This window comes from Antechinus flavipes, chromosome 1 (genome assembly GCF_016432865.1).
Source record: "Antechinus flavipes isolate AdamAnt ecotype Samford, QLD, Australia chromosome 1, AdamAnt_v2, whole genome shotgun sequence".
Taxonomy (NCBI): Eukaryota; Metazoa; Chordata; class Mammalia; order Dasyuromorphia; family Dasyuridae; genus Antechinus; species Antechinus flavipes.
The window spans coordinates 715,682,902-715,708,925 of record NC_067398.1 but is presented as its reverse complement, the minus strand read 5'-3'; the positions used below and the strand labels follow the sequence as shown (position 1 = coordinate 715,708,925).

General features: G+C 65.2%; 3 protein-coding genes across 4 annotated transcripts in view; all 3 read left to right on the top strand.

Annotated features, from left to right (window-relative positions):
- The first annotated feature begins 267 nt into the window (after positions 1-267).
- On the top strand, positions 268-12,562 carry PES1 (pescadillo ribosomal biogenesis factor 1). The gene is made up of 15 exons (XM_051973124.1): positions 268-375; positions 1,751-1,830; positions 2,871-3,024; positions 4,817-4,926; positions 5,611-5,782; positions 5,898-5,987; positions 8,578-8,694; positions 9,209-9,286; positions 9,412-9,501; positions 9,777-9,907; positions 10,305-10,430; positions 10,530-10,714; positions 10,829-11,004; positions 11,685-11,840; positions 12,121-12,562. The coding sequence occupies exons 1-15, from the start codon at positions 352-354 to the stop codon at positions 12,205-12,207; spliced, it is 1,776 nt and encodes a 591-aa protein (XP_051829084.1). The 5' UTR covers positions 268-351; the 3' UTR covers positions 12,208-12,562.
- Positions 12,563-18,072: 5,510 nt separating this feature from the next.
- LOC127545683 (galactosylceramide sulfotransferase-like) overlaps positions 18,073-26,024 on the top strand; it is a 36,197-nt gene continuing 28,245 nt past the window's right edge. Inside the window, exon 1 of one of the 2 annotated variants that reach the window (XM_051973121.1) lies at positions 18,073-18,751. Coding sequence is in view for 1 of the 2 variants with exons in the window: in XM_051973120.1 (XP_051829080.1) it covers positions 25,318-25,482 (165 nt within the window). In the remaining variant the exon portion in view is untranslated. Of the gene's footprint in view, positions 18,752-25,289; positions 25,483-26,024 lie in introns of those variants that run through there. The other variant, XM_051973120.1, reaches the window with a different exon arrangement.
- LOC127548704 (ctenidin-3-like) lies at positions 18,998-20,176 on the top strand. The gene is made up of 3 exons (XM_051976226.1): positions 18,998-19,114; positions 19,723-19,848; positions 19,952-20,176. The coding sequence occupies exons 1-3, from the start codon at positions 18,998-19,000 to the stop codon at positions 20,174-20,176; spliced, it is 468 nt and encodes a 155-aa protein (XP_051832186.1).

Here is a 26,024-nt window from a genome sequence, read left to right as displayed (position 1 = left end):
ATCCCAGCGTGCCTCGCGCCAAGCTCCGGCCTTCAGGGTGGGTTACGCCCCCGGAAAGCTGTCCAGCGCGCTGCCTGAAAAGTCGTTTCAGATTTCCCGGTCCGGAATCGCCGGCCTGGAGCACTCTTTATCCGGAACCCCCGAATCCGGCACCTCCCCATGGGAGGAAAAGAACCTGATGGCTGAGCACCCCGCGGAGTCCTTGTAGCTTCGAGCAGGCACAAAGTAGGACGACAGGAGGTGGGTCGGGGCCCTTTAGCGCCCGGAAGCACGTGGTCCTGCGGAGGCCGCGTGGACAGGAAGTGTCTACCGCTGCTGTTGTCGCGGTGCTTGCCGTGAGAAGAGGCAGCTATGGGGGGCTTGGAGAAGAAGAAGGTACGGAGGAGCCGGGGAGGTGTCAGGGGGAACGGGTGATGGGGGGGGGGGGAGCTGAGGGAAAGAAGGATGAGACCGGAGAGGGGGAAAGGGGGTGGGTGGAGGAGGGGCTTCTGAGGGGAGAGGATACGGAGGGCCAGGGGCGGCAAGGATCCCTGAGGGAGGGATTGGACAGCTGTACCTTGAGAAAGGGTCTCTGGTCATGGAGTCAGAGAAGCTGAGGTTTGAGGACGGGCTGCGTCCCGGGGGGGCGGGGCTGGGGGGGGCCACTAAAAGCAACCGTTAGAGGGAGGGGGAAGGGAGTCATCAAGCTGGGGTCTCGGGACCTTCTGGACAATCCGGCTTCAGATACCAGCCTCACTGCACGTATGGGGCAAGGGGGGGGTTGGCGTCCTCAGTCTCCTCATTTTTCCCGTCTTGGCGGTCTCCGCTGGCTCTAGACTGATGGCACTGAGCTGCCTTCCTGTCCGACGGCTTCCCTGAGAGGCAGCCTACCTTAGTGCACAGAGCACGGGATTGAGAGGCTGCAGATGCTGCCTCGGATACTCACAAGCTTTGTGAACTTGGGCTCCATCTCAGCCTCAGTTTCCTCATCTGCACCTCGAGGAGTTTGGGCTCTGAGGCCTCTGTCAACCTATTCAATTTCAAGTTCCTGATCCTGAGGTCCCTTAGCTCTTGGATTGGACCAGTGAACGTTTAAGTGCCTGCTCTGCCCAGGGCTTGGAGGTTCTGGTGCTCTCCAAGGTAGGGCCCTCGGCTTGTGCAACGGCAGCCGAACTCTGCAGAGATGGGATGGGCCGGACCCCTCACGCCTGGTGCTGGGCGGCAGAACTCTGCAGCGATGGGACCGTGGGACCCCTGACGCCTGGTGCTGGGCTGCCGAGCTCTGCGGCCATGGGACGGGCTCGACCCGAACTCTGCAGCGATGGGATGGGCTGGACCTCTCACACCTGCTGCTGGTTGCCAGAAGGGACATTGTGTGCAAGAGGAACTTGCCCAAGGAAGCAGTGAAGGACACTTCACAGGATCATAACTTAAAGACTCATGGGACTTCAGAGATCATCTCGCTCTGTTTTACGGAGGAAACTGAGGCCGCAGTTGGTGATGGCCTTGTCCGAAGCCATGCAGGTGCAGAGCTGGGATTTGAACCTTCCCCTCTCAGGATGTCTTTAAGCAAAGGCTTCTTAGATGCACATTTGGAGATTGTTGTTCAGATCCAGGCTGGCCTGGAGGCCCCTGAAGTCCTGTGGCCTGTTACGATAGGGCCGTGCTCTCGCCGGGCTGTTGCTCCATCTGGGTGCTTGTGGGTTGTCTGATGGTCATTGGCTAGAAGTTGTTGTTAACAAAGAAATCTATTTTTCCTCCACACGGAAAGTATGAGCGGGGATCTGCCACCAACTACATCACCAGAAACAAAGCCAGGAAGAAGCTCCAGCTGAGCCTCGCTGACTTCAGGTGAGAATGGGGCCTCCGGAGCCCAACCTTCAGGCGTGAGGTGGGGGCGGGAACGGCGGGCCTACTCCTTGAGTAGGAGGAGCCTTTGCAGGGCTGACACCCCCCTCTCTCAGCTTCTCCTTAGGCTCCTCTCCTTTCTCGGCTCTTAAAGGGCATTAAGCTGGTCATGGGGACCTCAGCTTTCTTGTCTGTATGATGAGATGTGCACAAAGCACATTCTACTGCCGGGGAAATTGAGACGTAGAGGGAAGCAATGGCAGCTCAATGAACTGCCTCAGTTTCTTCCTCTGTAGAATGAGGACTTCCCAGGGAGGATAAAATGAGGAATTATTGGTAAAGAAATATGCAAAAATTCTGTTACTATGTAAGCCTGGACTTGAATTCAGGTTCCTTGGCTTTAAATCTCTTGGTCTTTGCCCCCATGACCCTGCTCCCCTTCCAACTCTGACCTTCTGTCAATCTGACTTTCCTTTTTGGGGGCCCACGAAGGGGCCCTTCTGGTGCTAAGCTCTATTTTATCCACAATCTCAATGAGCTGCTGTTAATAACAACTCCCGTTTCTGGGTGCATCACAGGTGACGGGTTCGGTTAGGGGTAGGGTTTTTACCCGACACTGCAAGTTGCCAGCAGATACAGCTGTTTGGTCTTCCCGGTACCCGCTTTGGGTGGGGGGACTGGGCTTTTGTGTACCACGTAGGGCCAGGACGGGAGTAGGGCTCGGGTTCCTTTGCCCTTGCTCGCGTACAGCGCGTCTGGGGTTCTGTGTGATTGATGTGGAGGCGTTCTGAGGGGGCCTTCCTGACTTTGCCGGCCACCACGCTGCCTGTGCTCCGGCTAACGCACGGGAGAGCTGGCACCTGCCCACCCTCTGCCTGGGATTCTGGGCTATGAGAGTGCCCAGCTGGGACGGGAGCTGGGGGGGCTGAGCAGGGCCCACGGTCGCTGATGGGGGCCGGGCAGCCCCAGGGCCCGGGGCGCCCCTTGCTCGGCCTGCAGAGAGTGGGTGCCGATCTCACTGGCTGCGTTTGCCTCTGTTCCAGACGCCTGTGTATCCTGAAGGGGATTTATCCCCATGAGCCCAAACATAAGAAGAAGGTTAACAAGGGCTCCACGGCTGCCAGGACCTTTTACCTGCTCAAGGACATCAAGTTTCTCCTTCACGAGCCCATCGTCAACAAGTTCCGGGACTACAAGGTCAGGCTTTGCTTCGCCCCATCCGTGGGCTCTGCCGTCTTTATCGTGGTTGGCGGAGGGGGAGGAGCGGGGGGGGGGGGGGTGGCTCCCCTTCTGACTGGAAGCTCCGCATGGGCAGAGTCCAGCTCTTCCTTCTCTTTGTGCCCCCAGGGTTTAGCCCAGCCCCTGGCAGGAGCTTCTTGGATCACCATGGGAGGCTGTGTGGTCCTCCCCAGGCCCTCGGTGTGGCAGGGAAGCAGAGGAGGCTAGAAGTCGTTAGCCAGGGATTCTCTGGTGGGAGAAGCTGGGTGCGAATCCTGCCTCAGATCCTGCCTCTGCTCCTGGGCAGATTGCTTAGGTCCATAGAAACTCAGTTTCCCCCTCGAGGGCTCTGGCCCCCTCCTCACAGGGACTGTAGGCCCCTCTACAGAAATCAGGTGGGAGTTAGCAGTAGAAAGACTTTTCTGGTGGGAGGGAACAACACAGATCCTGCCTCTGCTAACGTATCCCATGAGCCCCGGCCCAGCCTGCCCCACCAGCTTCCAGAAGGAAGGGGTTCGGCCAGATCAGGTCTCCTTAGTCTGGGGTCTTTTGCTGCGACACCCCTGTTGTAAGCCCCCCTCCCCCAGCAGCCCTGACACCCCCTGTCCTCAGCCCTTCCCAGTCTGACACCCCCTGTCTCGGGCCCTTCCCCTCCTCCCCCCTGCTCCCCTGCTCAGGACCACAGCAGATGGCTCCACGTGACTTGGTTGCTTGTGTCATGGCTACATTTGGTACAGGAAGGCCCAGAGCCGCTTGGGAGGGGAGCTCTCTGCCAGGGAGAGACACACAAAGTTCTTCCCTGGGCTCTCTCTCCCTTCCGTCTGACTCGTCCTCTGCGGGACTCGGGGCAGGCTGCCCGGCTCTGGCCTCCCCGGGGGCCGGCTCTCATGGGCAGTCGGGCACAGGCTCTTCCCAACGTGGGCGCAGAGTCTTGGGTGGGGGGGCCCTCAAGAAGCTTCTAGTCTGGGGGGAGAGAGGCCTCCCCGAGCCGACCCAGGGAGGGCCCAGGGAGAGAAGCTGGCGCTCCAGGGCAGCCATGGGAGCCCTCGGGGCCTCGGTCCTGCCCCTTTGTAAAATAGGAGCCCAGGTCTCTGCCAGGCGCGGCTGTGGCCCTGTGCCGGCCTCCCAGCTCCTGCCAGCTGTGGGCCACGGGCCGGGAATCCCCGCAGAAATTGGGAGGCACCGGCCACGGCCTGACCGGCCTTAGGCCAGAGGGGCTCCCGGCAGCCCCGAGTCACAGCCTCCACAGAGCCCGCGGAGCGCGGGAGGCTTCTCCGGGCCCTTCCCCAAAGCTCTGCCTGCATGGGGCCCGTGAGGACGGCCTGAGAGGCCTCCTGGGAGCCGAGAGTTGGGGCCTGAGGGGTTGGCCGTCCGCCGGGGAGGGGCCAAACGGGCTGTGGCCTGGGGGTGTCCTGGGTCCTCAGATGGGGGGAGAGCGACGTGGGGGGATCTGGGCTGGGTCAGTGACCAGGTGCAGCGGGAACTCGGCAGGTCCCGGCAGTGGCCCTGTCGGCCCCCGGGCACTCGTTGTGTTCCATTATGTGCATCTGTGACAAGTTGGGTGTTTTCCTGTTAATTGAGGATGGTGGGGGTGGGGAGGGGGAAGAGGGAGGGGGACAGCAAGGTGGAGGTCGTCGCCTTCAAAGTCTAGAGCAGCAAAAAAAGGCGGGAAAGTTGCCGGACTCCTCGGAGTCTCCGGAAACGGGCGGTTTGTTGCTCCCGGTGAAGAAGGGAGGCCTTAAAAGGCGGCCCTGGGCCTCCCTCTGGGCAGGTGTTCGTCAGGAAGCTCCGGAAAGCCTATGGAAAGAGCGAGTGGAACGCGGTGGAGCGGCTGAAGGACAACAAGCCCGTCTATAAGCTCGACCACATCATCAAGGAGCGGTGAGCCCCAGGGCCCCTGGGCCGGAGTCAGGGGGGGCCCTCTTGGGACGGCCCAGCGCTGCCTCTGGGACTCGGCCCCCCGGGGCCTTCCCCTCCAGGCTGGCATCCGCTGGTTCTCTGCTCCCGGTGCCCCTGCCTCATGGGGCTTCTCATGACTCGGACCTCAGGCTCCTTATCAAAACTTTGTCCAGTTGGGCGTCCCTGGAGGGTCTGGGGTGACTGAGGGAGTGCCCGCCCCCTCCCCCTGTGCCTTTCCCCTCCCCCCGTGCCTTCCAACTGGAAGCCCAGAGCCCTGCCTGGCGCTGGCTCTGCTCTCAGTGACCCCCCGCGGGGTTTTCTTGGCCGAGACTAGCCGGGTTGGCACCTTCTCCTCCCCCTCCTTTGACAGTGGCACGTGGGTAAGGGACTTGCCGGGGCTCACCAGCTGGCAAAGAGTCTCAGGCCACATTTGGTCTGAGGGAGAGGAGTCTTCCCAGCCCATCGCTCTGTACATTGTGGCGCCAGCTAGTGACCCCTCCCCCAAGAAATGCTTGGCCAGAGTGGCCTTGGCCAGGAGCAGCGTCTCAGGGGAACAGGGGCTAAGGCCTAAGCCCCTGGGGGTCCCCGCGGCCTTGGAGGCCGCACCCTGCGGGGGGGAGGGGCTCCGGGGCTCCCCGGCTTCTCATTCCCGTCCTGTCGCTCCAGGTACCCCTCTTTCATCGATGCCCTGCGAGACCTGGACGATGCCCTCTCCATGTGCTTCCTGTTCTCCACCTTCCCCCGGACGGGCAAGTGCCACGTTCAGACCATCCAGCTGTGCCGGAGGCTCACCGTGGAGTTCCTCAACTACGTCATTGCCTCCCGGGCTCTGCGCAAGGTGCGCCCGGGGACCCCAGCGCTGGGCACCCCTCCCTGCTGCCCCCTCCCCGCCGCCACCCCCCACCCCCCTTCCTCCCCGTGCTCTCCTCTCCTTACCTGCCCTTCCCCCCCAGGTCTTCCTGTCGATCAAAGGGATTTACTACCAGGCCGAGGTTCTGGGCCAGCCCATCGTGTGGATCACCCCCTACGCCTTCTCCCACAACGTGAGTGTCCCCTTTTGCCCATGTCAAGATGTCAGGCCAAGGCCCTGGGTTCAAGGCCTCTTTCTGATCTCGGGCAGGTCCTTCGAGGAGATCTATCAGCGATTTCTCCATGTCTTCTCGAATCCCCCCCTTGGAGTAGCAGGTGGGGGGGAACCTGGTCTCTGCCCCTTGGGGTGAACCTCCCAGCACCCTCTGGGCTTAGGATCTTAGCCAGGATCCATTTATAAAAACTGAGCTGAGTCAGTCATGGTGGGGCTGCTGAGCCCCTTTGGGGGGCCCTGCTGTCTGTGCCATCCTCTCGTTGTGGGGGCTCTGCTGTCTGTCCCCTTTTTGGGGGGCTGTGCTGTCCCCTCTTTAGGGGCCCTGGTGTCTGTGCTGTCCTCTTTTTGGGGTCCCTCCTGCTGTGCAGTGTCTCCCCGCTCCCTGGGCCTACAGATCTTGGGTGGGCTGGACAGGAGGGGAGGCCGGGGTCTGTTTCCTGGGGGGGCGGGACTTTCTGACAGCTGGCCAGGCCCAGCCAGGGCTGGCTGTGCCCTCCCTTCCCCCTCCTGCCCCTGGAAGCTCAGCTGCTCCCTTTGTGCTTCTCTGGGGCCATTGAATAGGGAGCCAGTGAAAGGGGCCGGGGGAGGGGGAGCTGTCAGGTGCCTTCTCTGCTCTCTGTTGTCTCTCATGAGCCTCCCTGTCCCTTCCTTGTTGGGGTGGGTCTTTGTGAGACCCCCCCAGAGCTCCCAGGTCTCATGGATGAGCCTCCTCTGCCTCCCTCCCTCGGTGCCCAGCCCCCACAGCCCCTCATGGCCTCGTCACCATCCCACCCTTCCTCGCTCGTCAGATCTCTGACTTCTGCACTGTGAGCGCTCCTGCCTCCTCCTGGGCCTGGGCCAGGCCTGCTGACAGCTCGGGGCTCCCCGGGTCCCCCCTTGTCCTCCCTCCGTCTCTTGCACTAACTCACCTTGTTGGCCACAAAGCCTCTCCTTGCGCTCACGTGCCCCTTTGCTCGGGGTCTGCCGGGAGACGGATTCTTGGCTGCCATGGCCCGGGGGCCGGCTCTGCATCCACCTGCCTGGGAACGTCCCCATGAGATCCCGGCCCAGCCCCTGTCAGTGTCGGGGAGCTCCAGGGGCCGCATCTCCTTCCCAGGAGCCAAATCTACATCTGTTCCTTCCCGTGGGGCATGAGCTGGTTAAGTGCTTGCTGTGTGCCAGGCCCAGTGCTCAATCTGGGGGGGAGAGAGACAGAGGGGCGGCAGGCCCTGCCCGCAGGAAGCTCCCGCTCTGAGCAGGCCAGCCCCTCCCCCACACGGAGCGGGTGCAGAGCAGATGGAGGGCAGGGGTGGTGGTGGGGGGAGGAAAGGGCTCCGACCCGACTCTCCTGCCTGTAAGGTCAGGGGTGGCCAAGGACGGGGAGGCCCCCGAGCCTTCTTGAGGTTGGGTTGGCAGTAGGCTCCCGTGGAGGCTTACGTGGCCCGCCCGCCTGCTACCCGGCCTCTTCTCTCTGGGCCAGAGCTGGAGGGACACCGGAGGCTGTCGCTCACGCTTGTCCCCAGTCCTTCCTGGTCACAGAACCCGTGTGACCCCGGGCAAGAACTTCTGGGCCCTGCTTTCTCCCCAGTAGAATGAGGGAGTGGCCCGGGGGGCCCTTCCAGCCTTAACTTCCATGGAAATCTCGCTCTGATCTGACTCACACCTCCCAGCACCAGGCTTGACCCTGCCCAGCAGGTGCCCATAGTCCCCCACCTCTTCAGGGAGGGCATCAGGAGGCCCACGTTCTGCCCTCCCCAGAGCCAAGCCTGGGCTTCCACGATAGGCCTGCTCACGTGTCCGTTGGCCTCGGGCACTCTTATTTCTGCTCGTCCTCACCTCACTCTGCCTCAGTTTACCCATATCCCCTCACACTTCTCCATCTTCAGCACATTCATTGTTCCTCATTCCCCAGTGACCTGTTCTCTACAAAAGTCCTGTCATAAATACAGCGTGGAAATAGGAACCGTTCTTTTTTTCACTGACCTTTTGGAGACGTTTGTCCACAAGGGAAGTGTGTGGGTGCCCAGGCCCAGGCTCCCGGGCCGCTGTCTCTGAATGATTCCAAGTTGCTCGCCAGCCTGTCGCACCACTTTGCAGCTCCACCAACAATGCACTCGCTTACCTATCTCCCCGTGACCCCTCCAACGGTCCCCTCCTTCGTCATCTTTGCCCATGTGCTGGGTGGGAGGCACCATCTCGGGGGCTTGTGCTTTGCATTTCCTTTCCAGCAGTGATCTGGGGCATTTTCTCTCCTGGCCCGTGGTTCTTGTTTTCTCTGGGAACAATTTGTTCCCGACCTTCAAGGACAGGTCCCAACCTGCCCACTTAGGGATGGAACAAAGGCTCAGAGGAGGCAGCCATGAGTGTGGTGGGGGGAGGGGCACACAGAGCTGGCGCCCCCATCTCGCCCTTCTCCTGGCCACAGCTCTGTGGAGGCCCAAGGGGCAAAAATTTCCATATGTCCCCTCGTGCCTAGACAGTGCTTCCTGGCCCAATACAGTGGGCCTGGGGTTCCTGGCTCTGCCTGCCCTGTGACAGCCCCTCATATTCTCCTCCTCTGGCTCCCCCAGCATCCAACCGACGTGGACTACCGAGTCATGGCCACCTTCACCGAGTTCTACACCACCCTCCTGGGCTTCGTCAACTTCCGCCTCTACCAGACGCTCAACCTTCAGTATCCTCCCAAGGTAATGTGTCCCCTCGTAGGGGCCCACAGAAGTGTCTGCGTCTGGGTCATGGGCCCGTGTCCTCCTGGTTCTCTTGCTGGGCCAGGGGCCTGTGGTGCCCAGCGTCAGAGAGCCTGCCTGCCCTGGTGCACAGAGCACGGGCATCCTCGTTCTCACGCACGGCCTATGGTGCCCATTGTCAAAGGGCCCGCCTGCCTTGGTGCAAAGCGCACGGGCGTCCTCATTCTATGGTGCCCAGTCAGAGGGCCTGCCTGCCTTGATGCACAGAGCATGGGCATCCTCATTATTATGCTCAGCCTGTGGTGCCCATTGTCAGAGGGCCCGCCTGCCTTGATGCACAGAGCACGGGCATCCTCGTTCTCACGCACGGCCTATGGTGCCCATTGTCAGAGGGCCCGCCTGCCCTGGTGCAAAGCGCACGGGCGTCCTCATTCTATGGTGCCCAGTCATAGGGCCCTCCTGCCTTGGTGCACAGAGCATGGGCATCCTCATTCTCACTCTCAGCCTCTTCTAGCTCGAAAGGCCCAAAGACCAAGACTCCAAAGATCAGGACGAGGAGGCCTACGCCATGGACTCTGAGAGCTCCCTGGAGGTAAGGCTTGGGGGCCAGCGGCCACTCAGGACTCCCCGAGCGGAGGCTGCTGGGATGAGGGGAGAGCGGCCCGCTCGCTGGCCTGGCCTCGCCTCCAGGCCTCTCCTTTGGTCCCTTTTCTCCAGAAACTGTCGGCCTTGAGCGCCAGCCTGGCTCGCGTGGTGGTGCCCGTCACGGAGGAGGAGGAGCAGATGGACGAGTTCCCTGTTGATGGGGTGAGAGGGGCCTCTGGGCTACGTGGGGTCACGCCCCATCCCCAGGGAGAACGGGAGGGGAGTCTCTCAGTGAGAGGACTGAGGCTCAGTGTCGGCCTACGGTCACCACTATTATATGACGCTTTGACCCTGAATCTTCCCACCAAAAGCCAGTGGCCCAGAGAAGGGAAGGGGCCATGCTGCTCGTCCCTCCCATGTCCAGAGACAGCGAGAGCGGGCCTGGGAGACCCTGGGAACAGCTGGACCTCAGGGGCCCCTCTTTGCTGTGCCCATAGGAGAACGCTGAGCAAGAGGAGGGGCTGAGGAAGGAGCGGGAGGCCCAGGAGAAGCACAAGAAGCTCTTCGAGGGGCTGAAGTTCTTCCTGAACAGGGAGGTCCCCCGGGAGGCCCTGGCCTTCATCATCAGGTCAGCGCCGTGCGTGTCTGTGTGCGCGAGGGTGTGAGTGGAAGACGTGCCTGAGCGTGCAGGCGCGTGTGAGCGGTTTGTGTGCATGTATTGCTACGTGTGAGGTAATGCATGTGGGGGAGGGAGGCGGCACCAGAAGGCGAAGCTCTTCTCTGAAGTCCCTGTGCGGTGGGGGCTGGGCGCAGGGTGCAGACAGGGGCCGGTCCCCGCCCGGGTTAAGGAAGCAGTGGCGGCGATGTTCGAGCACAGCCTCGGCCTGACGGCACCGCGCTAGCAGCTGCCTCGTCATGGCCCTGCCCCGGGCTGTTGTCCGCGCCCCCTCCCACCCCTTGGCCCTCCTGCCCTTCCCGCCAGGTGCCCGCCTCACCCACCCCTCCCCCTCCCCTTCCCCGTGCAGGAGTTTCGGGGGGGAAGTGTCATGGGACAAGTCTTTGTGCATCGGAGCCACGTTCGAGGAGAAGGAGCCTTCCATCACCCATCAGATCGTGGACCGGCCCCTGCCGCCCACCCCCGTCATCGGCCGGTGAGTGCCGCCCCTCGGCCCCTCCCATCCCCTCCCGTCCCCTCCCGTCCTCTCGCTTCCCCGGCACCGGCCTCAAGCCCGTCTCCCCAACCCCTCCAGGTGCTACGTCCAGCCCCAGTGGGTGTTTGACTCGGTCAATGCCCGGCTCCGGCTCCCCGTGGAGGACTACTTCCCCGGGGTGCTGCTGCCCCCCCACCTCTCGCCCTTCGTGATCGAGAAGGAAGGAGACTACGTGCCCCCTGAGAAGCTGAAGCTGCTGGCCCTGCAGCGGGGCGAGACCCCAGGTAACCCCAGCCCACGCTGGCGGAGAGGGGGCTGGGGGTCTTCTGACGAGGGTGGGAGGATTGTGGGTAGGAGGCCTCGGCCTGTTGCCACATGTCCCCGGGTGTTTCCTGTAGGAAAGGCGACTGAGTCAGAGTCGGAGGAGGAGGAGGAGGAGGAGGAAGGTGAGGAGGAGGAGGAAGAAGGTGAGGGAGAAGGTGATGATCAGGAGGAAGAGGAGGAAGAGGAAGGTTCAGAAAAAGAAGAGGAGGCTAAGCTGAAGGTGATGGAAGCGCAGAGGACGCAGACAAAGGTAGGGGGGCCGCCCCGCTTCTCCAGGGCTGGGGACGCAATGGGACCGAAGCATCTTGAAGGCGGGGGCCCTGGGATGACCCTACTCCTGACCATGGGCGGGCGGCCCGAGCCCCTCTTCTCCTGGTCCGTCCCAGTGACACATGGGCAGCAGTTGGGGCCCCTGGAGGGGGAGGGGGAAGTGGCCATCCCTATCTTTTCAGCCTCTTGGAGCTGAAAGAGGCCAGGCCCGGGTCGGGGGTCAGACCTGGGTCGGGGGTCGGGCTTTAGAGCCTCCTCCGCCATTTGTTCCCTTGTAACTTGGGGCAGGGCCTCAGGCTGGGCCTGAAAACGGCCACGAGAGTGCCTGTCTGGGGTCATCTGGGGGAGGGGGCGGGGCATGGATGTCACTCCCAAGGGGGCCCAGGCTGCTTCTCTCACAGGATTGGGCATCTTGGCCCTGAGGACCAGCTATGGGACTCTGGCAAGGCCTTCCTGCCTCAATTTCCTCACCTGTAAAATGGGTCGAAATTGCACCTCCCTCCCTGGGCCCAGGCAAGGCCAAAGGCCTACACAGCCCAGGCAGAAGCCGGGGAGGGTGGGGGGGAGGGAGGAGGGTTGTTCCCTTACTCCTTTCCCCATGGGGGCTGCCCCCCCATAGTCCTCTGGGGCCAAGGTCACGAGATGCGCTGGTCTCCCCAGAAACCACAGGTGACCATGGGGACCCTGGACAAGAGGCGTCAGCTGCCCCAGGAGGAGGAGAACGAGGCGAAGAGGCTGGCCATCATGACCATGAGGAAGAGGGAGAAGTATCTGTACGACAAGATCATGTTCGGCAAGAGGCGGAAAGTGCGCGAGGTGAGCCGGGCCTGCGTCCCCCTCCCCCCCTTGTGACCACCTCAGCTGGAGCAGCCTCAGACAGCCCCATTCTCAGCCCCTCCCCCCCCCAGCCCTGACACCCCCGTTCTAGACAGAGCCTGGCTCTGGAGGACCTTCTGTGCAGCAGTTTGTGCTCCCGGGACAAGAAGGGGCGCTGGACACACTTCCCGACCCTCTCGCTCGGCCCAGAACCTTTGGGGAGGGAGGACCGAGCCGCACCCTGCTCCCCCTCGTTTAAAGCACTTTCTCCCTCTCGCAGGCCAACAAACTGGCCCAGAAGAGGAAGGCGCACGACGAGGCCCTGAAGGCCGAGAAGAAGCAGCAGAAGAAGGCGCGTCGGGCCTGAGCCTGGCCTGCTGGGCCCCCCACGCTGCTGCTGGGCCTGGCCCAGGCCCGGCCGGACGCTTGGATGGAAGTTCCCCCTTGACTTGGCCGGTCCCCGGGGCTTCCCGGCTCGGATCCTCCCCAGGGCCGGGCCCTGTGGGGCTGGGGGCTCCCCGGCCTTCACCCCAGCGCTGTTCCCAGAGTGGGTTCAGTGGGGGAGGATCCAGAGGGTGTCGGCAGGACGACCGACAAGGCCCCGAGGACGGGTGGAACCCTCCATGTTGGGGCTCCCTGTCCTCGGCTCTGGATGCAGCCGGGACTCACTGGCGCTTACTGTATCTCTGAGGAAGCGTTTCCAAATAAACGTGCGGACTGATGTGGCGGACTCTGTCCTGGAAGCTCCCGGCTCTGCCCCTGGCGGGGGGCGTCGGGCCCGGCTCTGCTGCAGGCTGACGTGGGGCTGGCCTCCGAGATGCTGCCCCGGAAGGTTCCATCCCTGGGCTCACGGAGCTCACAGCCATGATAGCCTGATTGTTCTAAAACTCCTACTGTGTGCCAGACACAAACATTCCCTCATTTGAGTCTCGCAGTTGCCCCTGGAGGGAGGTGCTGTCATTACCCCATTTAACAGATGAGGAAACTGAGGCACACACAGGTGAAGTAACTTGGCTGGGGGCTCCCAGGTCCGAGGCACAATTGGAACTCGGCTTCCTGGCTCTAGGCTTTGGGCTCTGCTCTGGGCTGCCCCCTGGTGGCCTCTGGGAGCGATGCGAGTGTGTGAGAAGTGTGATGGGGCCGGCTGAGCTTGGGGAGGAGGGGGAGCCACGAGGCGGCTGGACGAGGTCAGCCCTTGCCCTTCTGCGCTGAAACCCACGGGCCACTCCTCGGGGTCACGTGGTGCCCAGGGCCGTCCGCACAGGGAAACTGAGGCTCTGAGGGCGGGTCTGAGAGCTCAGATGGCGCCTGGGACTGGGCCCCGTGAAGCAGGGCCCAGTGAGGAGGAAAGGGAGAAAGGCCTGACCCGGGGGCAGCCCGGGGAGGGGGCGGGGAGGTGGATCCCTCCCAGGCTGCTGGGCCCCCAGGGCCCCCTCCTCCCCAGGCTCAGGCGGCACCTCCTGGGAAACCTTCCTGCAGAGGGTATCGGTCCCCCTCGGCTCCGGCCTTCTCGGGTGACTCCTTTTGTTCCCCGCTATCAGATTCCCCGGCCCCTGGAGGGAGCCCGCGGGGGCCGGCGTGCAGGCCCACCCTCTGCCAGGTCCCGCACTGGGGGCCCCTGGCCTCGGCCGCTCCTGCCGGAGCCCCCCGGAGTCTGCCGAATAAATACCGCGGTGGTCGGGGCAGAGGGCGCCCGGGCAACCTCGGAAAGGCCGGGGTGGGGGTGGGGGTGACCACTGGGGGGGGGGCCTGGCTGTGGGAAGGGGAGAGGTGGCATCCCTCTGGCCAGACAAGGGGGGGAGGTTGTCGATGATTAGCTGCAAAGGGCAACGAGTGCCAAGGAGAGGAGAAGCCTGAAAGGGCCCCAGAGCCTGTGGATGGAGGGACGGACCTGCGGAGACCTGGGGCGGGGACGTCCATTTGGAGGCTCCTGTGGGGGTCCGGGTGCCTAAACCATAATGGCGGCTGCTCGAGAATGGGAGGGGCCCGGTGCGGAGGTGGGGACGGCAGGGTCTGGCGTCCACGGAGGAGATATCGGGGGACGGGGGAGCGTGGAGTCAGAGGGAGGTCATCGTCAGGGTGCGAACTGGGAGATGAAAGGAGGATGGGTCCCTGGACAGAAAGGGGCGATTCTGGAACATGGGGGCTTCGGGGGTGGTGAAGATCGGGGCCGCCACGGTGCAGAGAGTGCCGGCCCGGAGCCCTGAGTTCAAATCCAAGCTCAAGACACCTTCTAGTTAGGTGAGCCTGGGCAGGTCCCTTTGTCCTGTCTGCCTCAGTGTCCTTATCTATAAAATGGGCTGGAGAGAGAACCGGCCCAGCGCTCCAGGATCTGCCAGGGGGCCTCGGAAATGACTGAAGCGAACAAGCCCCGTTTGGGGCCCGGCTTAGTCAGGAGGCGAGGGGCTGGATATGTCGCTCTGGTCTCCTGCATGGGGGGGGGGGGGGGGCGGGGTGAGCCCCTCGGCACAGATGTCTGCTCTGGCAGGCGCACGGGGGCAGGGATCCGGCGCCACAGCTTGGCAAGGGCTGAGATTGGGGGAGGGAGGCAAGGGCACAGGTCACGTGAGCTCCAGGGGGGAGTTGGGAAAGGGGAAGTGGGTGAAGTCGTCCAGGGTAATGACCTGGAAAAGGAACTGAGGCGTGTAGGGAGCCAAGGTCGGGGCGAGGGCAAAGAAGGGACTGGCGGGGCTGGGGTGGGTGGGAGGGTCCCCGGTGGCCATTCCTGGGGTCGGCTGTGAGAAAAACCCAGGCAGGACCCAGGAGACCAGGGGCGGGGAGCTGGGGGAGAGGTCCCCAGGGCGAGAGGACAACAAGACAGCTCCTCTGTGCCGAGGGCTGGGGGGCTGTGGACGGGAAGGCCGGACGGGCCCTAATCACCTCCAGGGGAGACCGCTCGGGGAGGGTCGGCCAGAGGGCCTGGGCCACAGTGGGGGCGACGCCGCTTCTTCCTTGCCTTCTCCATCATGCGGATCAGGCGGAGTGCTGATGACTCAAGGACCTGTCTGAGGCCACTGGGACTGCAGGGCCGGCAGGAGCAGCCGAGGCCGAAGGCCCCCAGTGTGGGAGCTCCGAGGTGTGAGGCGGAGAGGAGATGGCGGGCCAGGGCCAAGGTACTGCAGGCCCCGGCTCCCAGGAAGCGTTGGAGCTCCCAGGGAATGAGGTACCGCAGGCCCCGACTCCCAGGGAACGTTGGGGCTCCCAGGCCGGGGCTGAGGTAGTGCAGGCCCCGGCTCCCAGGGAATGTTGGGGCTCCCAGGCCGGGGCTGAGGTAGTACAGGCCCCGGCTCCCAGGGAATGAGGTACCGCAGGCCCCGGCTCCCAGGGAACGTTGGAGCTCCCAGGCCGGGGCTGAGGTAGTGCAGGCCCCGGCTCCCAGGGAACGTTGGAGCTCCCGGCGAACGTTGGAGCTCCCAGGTGGGGGGCCGAGGTACTGCAGGCCCTGGCTCCCAGGGAACGTTGGGGCTCCCGGCGAACGTTGGAGCTCCCAGGCCGGGGCTGAGGTAGTGTAGGCCCCAGCTCCCAGGGAACGTTGGAGCTCCCAGGCCGGGGGCCGAGGTAGTGCAGGCCCCGGCTCCCAGGGAATGAGGTACTACAGGCCCCGGCTCCCAGGGAACGTTGGGGCTCCCGGCAAACGTGGGAGCTCCCAGGCCGGGGGGCCGAGGCAGTGCAGGCCCCGGCTCCCAGGGAACATTGGGGCTCCCAGGCCGGGGCTGAGGTAGTACAGGCCCCGGCTCCCAGGGAATGAGGTACCGCAGGCCCCGGCTCCCAGGGAACGTTGGGGCTCCTGGGGAACATTGGAGCTCCCAGGCCTGGGGAGGAGAGGTGAGCTGGGGCCAAGCTCATTGAGGGAGAATGCTGTGACAACGGCTGCCTTCTGCCACTGGAATTGGTTGAAAAGCATGGTGTGATGGCCCAGGGAGAGCCTGTGAGGGGAAGTGGGGGTTGGGATTGACCCTCTCAGGGACCAGCCTCAGCAAGGCCCTGGTACAGACGCAGAGACAAAAGCAGGTCCTACCCTCAGGGAGCTCACCTTCTAAGGGGGGTTTCAGTGATAAAGGGGGCAGCTGGGTGGTGCAGTGGGTGGAGGACTGGGCCTGGAGACAAGATCTGTACTCAAATTCAGCCTCGGACACTAGCTGTGTGATCCTGGGCAAGTTGCTGCCTCAGTTTCCTCATCTGTAAAATGGGCTGGAGAAGGAGACTCAGACCCTGCTGTATCTGCCAAGGAAACTCCAAATGGAGTCACAGAGTTGGACAGAACTGAAAAAATTAACGCTGACGCACAAAATTTTGGGAGCGGCATTTAAAGCAGCCGGAAGGTGCAGCGGTCAGCGCTTGGTCCTGGGGCTGTCAGCAAACATCGAAACCGCGTGGTCGGCGGGTCCGCTCGGCTGCTTCCAGGGAGGTACCAAGGAGGCACCAAGGAGGCTTATGGGAGCTTGCCTCGACTCCCTGTTCTTCGGGGCATTGAATAAGAAAGAAGGGGCACGCGGGCAGCGGGAAGGGGAGCTCTGTGGAAGCCTCTGACCGGGAGAGGAAGCCGTGCCCCGGGGCTGCTGAAGGACCGAATCCCTGGTTTCTGAGACACCTCCAAAAGGGAGGCCCCACGGGAGATGGCGTCCCCTTTAACAGATGGGGAAACTGAGACCACAGAGGTTAGGGAAGCTCAGGCTGGGCTTGTCTCGCTCCTTTGCCTGGTGGCCCGAGCCAGGATGGGCCTTCCACGTAACTGGGCCCCCCTTCCCTTCTGAACCTCCGACCGCTCCCCCCTGTCACCCACGACCCCTTCATGGCCAGATGGATCCAATGGGCTTTTGTCCTCTGACCTCTCCATGACCCCCTTCTCTCAGAAGGTCAGACACCTCCCCGACTTTCCTGGGCTAGGTCTGTGTCAGGGGCTGGATCCTGAGGCTCTGTCCCGGACCTTCCCTTTTTGTTCCCTGGGAACTGCCCGGAGCCGAGCTTTGTGGGCTCACTGACCTCCCCAAACAGGCGTCTGATACGGGACTGACCGGGGCCCGAGGGCCTGGCAGGGAGAGGACGAGCCGCGAGGAGGGGCCGCGATCTGGGCTCCCGGCGCCTGGGACTCGGGGCCCTGTGGTCCGTCCCACGTCGGAGAGGGACTTCCCGAGGAGAGCTCAGTGGGCGGAACGGGCTGGCGCGAGTGCGAGGACCGGCTTCCGATTCCGCCCCGTTCGCCCTCTGCACGGCTCCGGACAGGTGAGCCTGGAGCCGCTCTCGGTGCCCGGCCTGTCTCGGGCACTCGCTGGCTCTGGGATCCTGGGGAGTCGGGCTTTCTGCCTCAGTTGCTTCATCTGCAAAGTGGGTGCGTGTAAAGCGGCAGTCAGACTGAGCGCCCCGAGGGAGGCCCTTCCTGCTGTGCGCGTGGGCCGTGAGACAGAGCGGGGGGTGAGGAGGACTTGGGCGAGGGCTGAATGAGGTGCTTCCTGTGTGCAAAGGCCCTGCTCGGAAGGAGCCCCCAGGAGGGAGACGGGGAGGGGGCCCCGGGTGGCAGGGATCGGGGGGACAGCCACGGCCCCTCCATCCCAGGGACGCCCTGGGCCTTCCTGTGGTCCGGGCCCTTTGGTCCCATGGCTGCTGCCGCTGCCGCGCCCGTGGCCCAGGGGGCTGAGCCTCCCCCTCTGCCTCTGGCCCCCTTGACCACCAGGGCTTGGGCCAGTCCCCTCCCAGGCCGGAGGCAGGATGAATGGAGCCTGTCATGCTGACCGGCGCCCCCTTCCTCGGCTGAGCCTGTGCCCCGCCCCGCGCCCGGGCGCCCGCAGGCCCCCCCTCTGGGGCAGCGCTGACCCCGAATTTTCCCCATTCCAGAGTGGCTCAGCTATGCTGGGGGCGGCCCCCCACGGCCCCGCACTCTTTGAAGTGCCTGGGCCGGACCGTGGCGCTGCCCCCGCTCGGCCGCCCGGCCGGGCCCTCGCTGTCTGAGGGGCAGCTGGGGACATCTGGAGCCCTCAGTGCCGGGCTCGGCCCTCCCTCCCCGGAGACCCGCGGCCCCAGCAGTTGGGTCCCAGGCAGCGGCTTGCTGGCCGCACAATGGCCCCATTCTACAGACGAGTGGCTGGGGCTGGGGGGTGGAGTCTGGGGGAGGGGGGCTTGCTGCTCAAGGGTCTTCCCGTCTCTGGGGAAGGAAGGAAACAAAGGGGGGAACCGGGCAGGCTGGGATCCGGGCTGGCGGGGGGGGGCGGTAAGGCCCCGGAAGCCCCCCCCCAGTCCTGGGGCGACCAAGGGCCGAATCCTGGCCCCGGACCCCCAGATGAGGCGGGCTGGGCGGAAGTCGGGGGGGAGCTTGTTCCGAGGGCACGGAATGGCCCAGGGGCCTGGGGCTCAGCTGAGGGCTCCCCCCGGGGGGCCAGGGAGGGCGCCGTGAGTGAGGGGCAGGGGCCCGTCCCCGGCCTCCCTCCGCCCCGGCCCGGCCTGGCAGCTGCCCCGAGAACCGCCCCCCTCACAAGGGATGCTTTGGGGGCTCATCCTGGCTGACTCCAGATTCCGGGGGCCTGGAGCAGGCGGAGTTCAGCCCGGACAATGGCCCCGTTGCTGGGGCCGCCGCAGCTGGGAGACAAACGGGCCCGTTGTTCGGGGGCCTCCGGGCCGGGCCCAGAGGTGAATGGCTTCTCTGTGCTTCCCGCCCGGCCCGTCCAGCTCCCAGGAATGGGGGGGGGGGGCCGGGGCCGGGGGCTGGGGCTCGTCATTGGCTGAGGGAGCCGGGGAGGAGGGTGGGAGCGGGCAGGAGACCTGGCCCCGCACCTGAGGGCCGCTGAGCGGGGCCTGGGCCCGAGTGTCCATGCGGTGGCCCCGGAGCGGCGCCGGACAGACGCGGGGAGCCCCCAGGGCCCTGGACGGCACGCGGAGGCCCCCCCGGGGAGCTGCCCCGAGGAGCTCGGGAGAGAAGGGTATGTACGCGGGGGAAGGGCGGGGGGGGGCGGGGGCACCTGCCGAGAGCTTCCGGCCCTGGAAGGAGGCCGCGAGGGACCCGCGGGCAGCCGCACTTCCTGCAGTCTCTGCTCCAGGCTCCCACCAGGGGCCGCCGCTGCCTCAGTTTCCCCTGTGCTCAAATGACAGTCCTCCATCTTCTCCGCTAAAAAGGCTTCCCCCTCCCTGGGCAAGGAGAGGAGTCAAGGGAGACCCTCCCGTCAGAGATGACGGGAGCAGAGAAAACAATCGGGGGCGGGGGCGGGCCCGGGGCCCTGTGCCTGCCCACAGCCCCCTGCGGCACTCGCGGCCCCCCGTCGGGGCCCAAAGTGCCGGGAAACCAAGTAATGATTAAGCGGGCCTGGGACAGAGGCCTGGGGAGGGGCCCGGCCCTGCCTCCCTCCTGGGGCCCCCTGGGCAGCATCCCCCCCCGGAGACCCCCGGCCCCTTTGTGCAGAAAGGGACACTGAGGCCCATCCCCTGGGAGCCTCGGGCACAGGCTGGGCCAAGGACAGGGGGCGGTGGGCCTGGGGAGGCCCGAGGGAGGGGTGGTCCTTTCTACTAGAAGGGGGGCCGTAACTGCGGTGATGGGGGGGATGTGAGTGTGTGTGTGTGCAGCCTGTGGGCCCGGGCAGGCCCGGGGGGCACCAGGAGCGGCAGACCCCCACAGGACTCTGGCCCGGGCTCCCCTTAGTTTGTCCCGGATCCTGCGGCCCAAGCGAGACCCCAGTTCTGTTGTGCCCCCGGCAATGGAGGCCCGGGGGTCACAGCCAGAGGCACAGTGGGGACCCCGCCCCTCCCCCGTGCTCCCACATGAGCTCTCTCTGATCAATGTCTCGGCGGTGACAGGGAAGGTCGCCCCACGTTGTCAGGCAGGGCCCCCCCCGCCCGCTGCCCTTCCCCCACCGTCTGTCTGGGGACAGCGTGTGTAAGTGACACTGGAGCCCGACAGGTGCCCGAGGTGCCCGGCCATGCGGGGAGAGCCGGTGGGGGCGGGGCAGAGGGAGGCCAGAACGGAGGGGGTCGGGGAGCCAAGGGTCCAGGAGGGGGCTGGGCCTGCTTCCCCCGGGGCCACTTGGTAAGTGCAGCCCGGTTGGGGGCCAGAGGACGCTCAGGCTGGGGGCTCCTTGTGGCCCAGGGCCCTCTCCGGGCCGCCTGCGCTGACCTTGGCTGGGTCACAGCGAGTGGTCTCGTGGGCCGGACCCTTCCCCTCCCTGCTCTGGAACTCGGGGGGAGCTGGGAACACAGAGCAGAGAACTCAGCACCCCAAGGAGACGGGCAGCCTGGAATGGGAGAATTCTGAGCTGGGGGGCCGAGAACGGGGGGCGTCGGGGCTGGGGGGCCGAGAACGGGGGGCGTCGGGGCTGGGGGGCCGAGAACGGGGGGCATCGGGCTGGGGGGGCTGAGAACGGGGGGCATCGGGCTGGGGGGCCGAGAATGGGGGGTGTCGGGCTGGGACAAGGCCCGATGTCCAGTCGGAGGACTTGCATTTGACCGCCGCTCACTCCCTCTCCGGGAACCCCCCCCCCGGGCCCCTCTGCTTCTGCCTTCCTAAGCAGTCAGCCAGTGGAACCGCCGGCATTTATTAAGCACCTGCTGTGTGCCATGGAGGGTTTCTGGGCAGGGGAGGGACGGCGAGGCCGCGGTCTCTCGGAGCTTAGAGGATGCTGGGAGGCCGGAGTGACCGGAGGGGGGGGAGTGAGGGTGGGGGGGAGGCAGAGGCCTCCCTCGGGTCTCTCGGCTTCTCGGAGCTGCCGCGTTACCTAAAACCGGGCGGTGAGAGGGACGCGGTCGCAGCTCAAGGACTCCCTGGCGGCGGCTCCTGTCTCCCCGTCCCCGCAGTGTCCTTGGGCCGGCCTCTGGGAGCTGCTGGGGGGGGGGCTGGGGCTCCGGGTGGGGCCTTCCCCCCCCCACAGACACAACACTCTCCCACACGCGCACAGGCACATACACACCCCACACACATGTTATATACACAACGCACACATACACACAGCCTAGTCTCACACACACATTCACACATTTATCTGCCCCCCCCGTGCCCTCCCCCGCTGTCACAGCCAAGGTGCCCTTGGCTCGAGGGCGTCCCGGGACTCGGAGGGGGGAGGGGCGGGGAGAAGCTGGGGCCGGGGTCGCCCATCCGGGCAGGGAAGGGGGGCAGAGGCTCGGGGGAGCTCATGAATATTCATCCATGCTGGGAGCCGGCCCGGCCGGGTGCCATTGGCTCCCTTCCCTTCGGAGCCGCCAGGTGAGGGCTGCAGCCGGGCATCCCCATTGTCCACGCTCCATCCCGGCCGGGCAAGGTAGGAGGCCGCGGGGGCACGAGTCCCCTCCTGCGAGGGCAGAGGGCTCCGGGCCCCGCCCCAGGGTGGCTCTGGGAGGGGCCGATTCGGGGGGGCCTGGGACGGGTGGTCGGAGGTGAGGAGGGGGGAGAGGGGGGGCTTCTGGGGGCCCTGGAGCCTGCGGGGCTGCTCGCAGGCGGGGGATCCTTCCTCCTCCTCCATCGCCCAGGGCTGAGAGTGCAAGTCAGCCCCACAGCCCCGGGCCCCTCTCCCCAGGGAACCGGCAGCCCTGGGCCCCTCTCCCCAGGGAACCAGCAGCCCCAGGGAACCGGCAGCCCCGGCCCCTCTCCCCAGGGGCTCCACGCGCTCTGGCTGCATCTCCAGCCGGCCCCACTGCCCATCTTTGAAGGGAGCTGGAACGAGGGACAGATTTCCCTGGAAAATTCAGCCAGATAAGGCCCATCAGGCCTTCGCGCCTCAGCTCGTTGTCCCCATTTGTGTCCCAAGAGACAAACTGCAGCCGGGAGGGAAGGGCCGCTAGTCCGCGGGGGGCCTGCCGCCCCTTCCTCAGCCGCTGGGCCACAGGGAGTCCGCCCAAGGGGAAAGGGACAGGTCTGAGCCGCCTGCGGGGAGCCAGGGCTTTTTCCTAGCCCGGGGGAAACGTTAGAAGACACAAGAACTAAAATGTAAAAAAAAATTGTTTTAAACGTCACTGAGGAAAATATTAACCAAACAAATAAATAAGATTTTTAAAAAGACACAAACTTTAATCCTAATTCTAAGTCCCCCCCCCCCCCCCCATCCTGCTCTGGCAGACTTCTAAACTTTCCCCTGAAAACTTTCCTGGAAATCTGGATGTGACCTCGGGGCTCCCAACCCTCGGGCCAGTGCCAGGGCTTTCCCAGTCTCCGGAGAAAAGGCCTGTGGGGGAAATGGGACCCGGCGCTGACCGGGGGGTGGGGGGTCAAAGAGGAAATGACCCAGGAAGCACAAGCTGGCTAATTTTAAAATGTTTTTCCAAATCCACAAATTCACCTTCACAAAACTGAGGGCTCCAGACTCTTGGGTCCTTTCCTCCTCCCCACGAGGGAGGGCGGCTTAAACGTGCAGGTCTTTTAAACATCCCCATATTCATCGGCTGCACAAGGAAAATCAGATCGATCGGGAAAAGCACGAGCAGGCGACAAAAAGGGGAAACCTGACGCTGGGCTCCTGTTGGGTCTCCAAGGGTCTCTCCCGGCTGCGCGGCCTCTCCCTCCCGGGCCTCACACGGGCCTCTCCCTCCCTCCCGGGCCTCACTCGGGCCTCTCCCTCCCTCCCGGGCCTCTCCCTCCCTCCTGGGCCTCTCCCTCCCTCCCGGGCCTCTCCCTCCCTCCCGGGCCTCTCCCTCCCTCCTGGGCCTCTCCCTCCCTCCCGGGCCTCTCCCTCCCTCCTGGGCCTCTCCCTCCCTCCGGGCCTCTCCCTCCCTCCTGGGCCTCTCCCTCCCTCCCGGGCCTCACTCGGGCCTCTCCCTCCCTCCCGGGCCTCTCCCTCCCTCCTGGGCCTCTCCCTCCCTCCCGGGCCTCTCCCTCCCTCCCGGGCCTCTCCCTCCCTCCCGGGCCTCTCCCTCCCTCCCGGGCCTCTCCCTCCCTCCTGGGCCTCTCCCTCCCTCCCGAGCCTCACTTGGGCCTCTCCCTCCTGGGCCTCACTCGGGCCTCTCCCTCCCTCCTGGGCCTCACATGGGCCTCTCCCTCCTGGGCCTCACTTGGGCCTCTCCCTCCCTCCTGGGCCTCACACGGGCCTCTCCCTCCCTCCCGGGCCTCACTTGGGCCTCTCCCTCCCGGGCCTCTCCCTCCCTCCTGGGCCTCACACGGGCCTCTCCCTCCCTCCCGAGCCTCACTTGGGCCTCTCCCTCCCGGGCCTCTCCCTCCCTCCCGGGCCTCACTTGGGCCTCTCCCTCCCTCCCGGGCCTCACTCGGGCCTCTCCCTCCCGGGCCTCTCCCTCCCTCCCGGGCCTCTCCCTCCCTCCTGGGCCTCACACGGGCCTCTCCCTCCCTCCCGAGCCTCACTTGGGCCTCTCCCTCCCGGGCCTCTCCCTCCCTCCCGGGCCTCACTTGGGCCTCTCCCTCCCTCCCGGGCCTCACTCGGGCCTCTCCCTCCCGGGCCTAGCGGAAGGCCCCAGTCTCCTCATTAAAAGGAGCCGCGTCCGGCCTGGGATCGAGGCGCACTCTCGTGTCCCGTGGCCAACGTTCTCTCGCCGCTGCGGCCGTGGGAGGCTCTCGGGCCTCTCTGCCCAGGCCCAGGTCCGGCTTTCAGTAATTTAACGGCCCAGCTGAGCAGGAGCCGCTGCCCGGGCTCGGGGGGACCCGTCCCGTCCCGCTCCAGAGCCCGAGTGAGAGTTAATGAGAAGGAAGCAGCAGGACACGAGTCGCTCCATTTTCTGATTGGGGGAAGACGAGGGGCTTCCAGCCGGGAGGGGAGAATGACCCGGCCGCTCCTCGAATGCAGTGTCTGTTCCCGCAAAGGATCATGGGCGCGGGCTGACGATCGGCGTGGGCCCAGTTTTCCCATGAGGCGCCGAGGCTTCGGAGCCGCCCGGGTCCGGCCCTCAGTTAGGGGTCCCGCCGCAGCCGGGGTGGTCCGACTTCCCGGGCCCGGGCTTGGACCGCGCAGGGTGATCTTCTCAGGCCCATACCTGCAGGGGACCGAGCTGCTCTAGAACTGAGTCACCACAATCAAGCCCCCTCGGTTTCCTGACAGAGCGGGGACCGGCTGACAGCCCCCCGCCCGTCCCCAGGGCCCGGGGGCCTCCGTGGCAGGTCCGGCTCAGAAAGCGGCTGAGCTGTCCAGGAGAGGGCGGGGAGCCGAGGGGCATCGGGGCAGAGTAAATGGGTACCCGCCCTCGCCCTCCCTCAGCCTCAGTTTCTCCATCTGCAAAATGGGGGAAGGGATATAAGGGGGAAGGTATCTCCGCTACCTCGCGCTGTGTGATTTGGGGGAATCCGCTTGCCCTCGCTGCCCTCAGGTTCTCATGCTGTGAAGTTGGCGGGGGGTGTTCCTTCATGACGGCCTTAAGGGCTCTCCCAGCTCTGGGTTTGTGATCCTAAGGGCTGATGTTCCCGGCTTCCCCCAGCGGGGCAACCTGGTGGGCGACTCCTCCGGGGCCGAGGAAAGGCCCTTCCTGGCCACGTGACCCGAGCTGCCTCAGTTTCCCTCTCGGTAAAATGAGATGGAATAGAACATGGCAGGCTCCTCCAGGGTCTCTGAAGCACCACAGGGGGTCTCTGAGGGTCAGGAAGGAACAGTAACAAAGGTCCCAATGGGGGCCCGCGGGCCATGGGCAACATTCCCGAAAGAAGGCCGAGGTTCTGGGGGGGTAGCAGAGACACGGGGGAGCGGCAGTGGGCGGGGCAACCGAGGGAGCGGACAGGGGAGGCACGCAGGGGGAGCGTGAGGACAAGGATGCCCCCTGTCCTCAGCCCCTCCCAGCTCTGACGCCCCCTGTCCTCAGCCCCTCCCAGCCCCGACACCCCCTGTCCTCAGCCCCGACACCCCCTGTCCTCAGCCCCGACACCCCCTGTCCTCAGCCCCTCCCAGCCCGACGCCCCCTGTCTTCAGCCCCGACACCCCCTGTTCTCAGCCCCGACGCCCCCTGTCCTCAGCCCCTCCCAGCCCCGACACCCCCTGTCCTCAGCCCCGACACCCCCTGTTCTCAGCCCCGACACCCCCTGTCCTCAGCCCCGACACCCCCTGTCCTCAGCCCCGACACCCCCTGTCCTCAGCCCCGACACCCCCTGTCCTCAGCCCCTCCCAGCCCTGACACCCCCTGTCCTCAGCCCCTCCATGTGATATTCTCTGAGTCTCTGACTTGTTTTAGGTTTAATTTGCGTAGAAACGAAACGTTTTTGGTGTTATCACAATAACAGCAGTTCCTCGGTCGGCCCCAAGAGCAGGTTTAATCCCCGTTTCCCATTTGGGGAAACTGAGGCACAGAGACTCCCTGCGCTGGGTAAGACACCAAGGCCCAGCTCTTGGGAGGGAACAGGGCCTGAGTTCCAATCCCCCGGGGCGGCTCGTTAGCTGGGGGGAAGGGGGGGCGAGTCCTGCTGGCCGCTCCCCCTCAGCTTCCTCCAGGAGAGTGGGGGTCCTCCAGGCCCCCCTCCCAGGGTCATTGTGAGGATCCAGTGAGGTCACAACTGTGAAACTGCTCAGCCCGGGCCTGGCACACAGTAAGCGCTTAATAAATGCTTTTCTGCCCGGCCTGGGCAGGCCCCTTGCCCGGGCCAATGAGGGAGCTGCACCGGAGGCCTCCCGGGCTGTGGTTGGGCTGCCGGCCTCCCTGGGTGGGGCCTGGCCCTGCTCTGCCCCCTAGGGGCCTGGGGGCCGCACCGCTCGGCCTGGCCCCATTGCTCCTGCTGCGGCCGGGGAGGAAGAAGGGCGGTCCTCGGCAGGTGAGCGCGGCGGGGGAGGGGAGGGCCAGGGTGCAGAAGGAGGGCCTCTAGGGGGCGCCCGCCTGGAATCTGGAGCTCCGGGCCTTGCTGGTTCTGAGGCTCCGTCCTGGGCTCTGGCCTGGCCCTGACCTCCCTGTTCTCGGGCCCCACGGCCGCCCTCCCTGTTCTAGACTGTCCCCGCGCTGATGCTCTGGGTTCTAAGCCCCCTCCCCGCCCCCATTCTCCCCCCCAGGCCCTGTTCTAAGCCCCCTCCCCGCCCCCATTCTCCCCCCCAGGCCCTGTTCTAAGCCCCCTCCCCGCCCCCGTTCTCCCCCCCAGGCCCTGTTCTAAGCCCCCTCCCCGCCCCCATTCTCCCCCCCAGGCCCTGTTCTCAGACCCCCCCCCCATTCTAGACTGCCCTCAGTCTGGGTTCTAAGCCCCCTCCCCACCCCCGTTCTCCCCCCCAGGCCCTGTTCTAAGCCCCCTCCCCGCCCCCATTCTCCCCCCCAGGCCCTGTTCTCAGACCCCCCCCCCCGTTCTAGACTGCCCTCAGTCTGGGTTCT

What these genes read in the sequence shown, in the direction of transcription:
- PES1 (XM_051973124.1), top strand. Translation starts at nt 352, where the DNA reads ATGGGGGGCTTGGAGAAGAAGAAG. An exon ending in ACCTTCAGTATCCTCCCAAG is followed by an intron (nt 8,695 to 9,208) that starts GTAATGTGTCCC and finishes AGCCTCTTCTAG; the next exon opens with CTCGAAAGGCCCAAAGACCA. An exon ending in GCAGCGGGGCGAGACCCCAG is followed by an intron (nt 10,715 to 10,828) that starts GTAACCCCAGCC and finishes TGTTTCCTGTAG; the next exon opens with GAAAGGCGACTGAGTCAGAG.
- LOC127548704 (XM_051976226.1), top strand. Translation starts at nt 18,998, where the DNA reads ATGACGGGAGCAGAGAAAACAATCGGGGGCGGGGGCGGGCCCGGGGCC. An exon ending in CCAAAGTGCCGGGAAACCAA is followed by an intron (nt 19,115 to 19,722) that starts GTAATGATTAAG and finishes GGAGCCCGACAG; the next exon opens with GTGCCCGAGGTGCCCGGCCA. An exon ending in GCTTCCCCCGGGGCCACTTG is followed by an intron (nt 19,849 to 19,951) that starts GTAAGTGCAGCC and finishes GCTGGGTCACAG; the next exon opens with CGAGTGGTCTCGTGGGCCGG.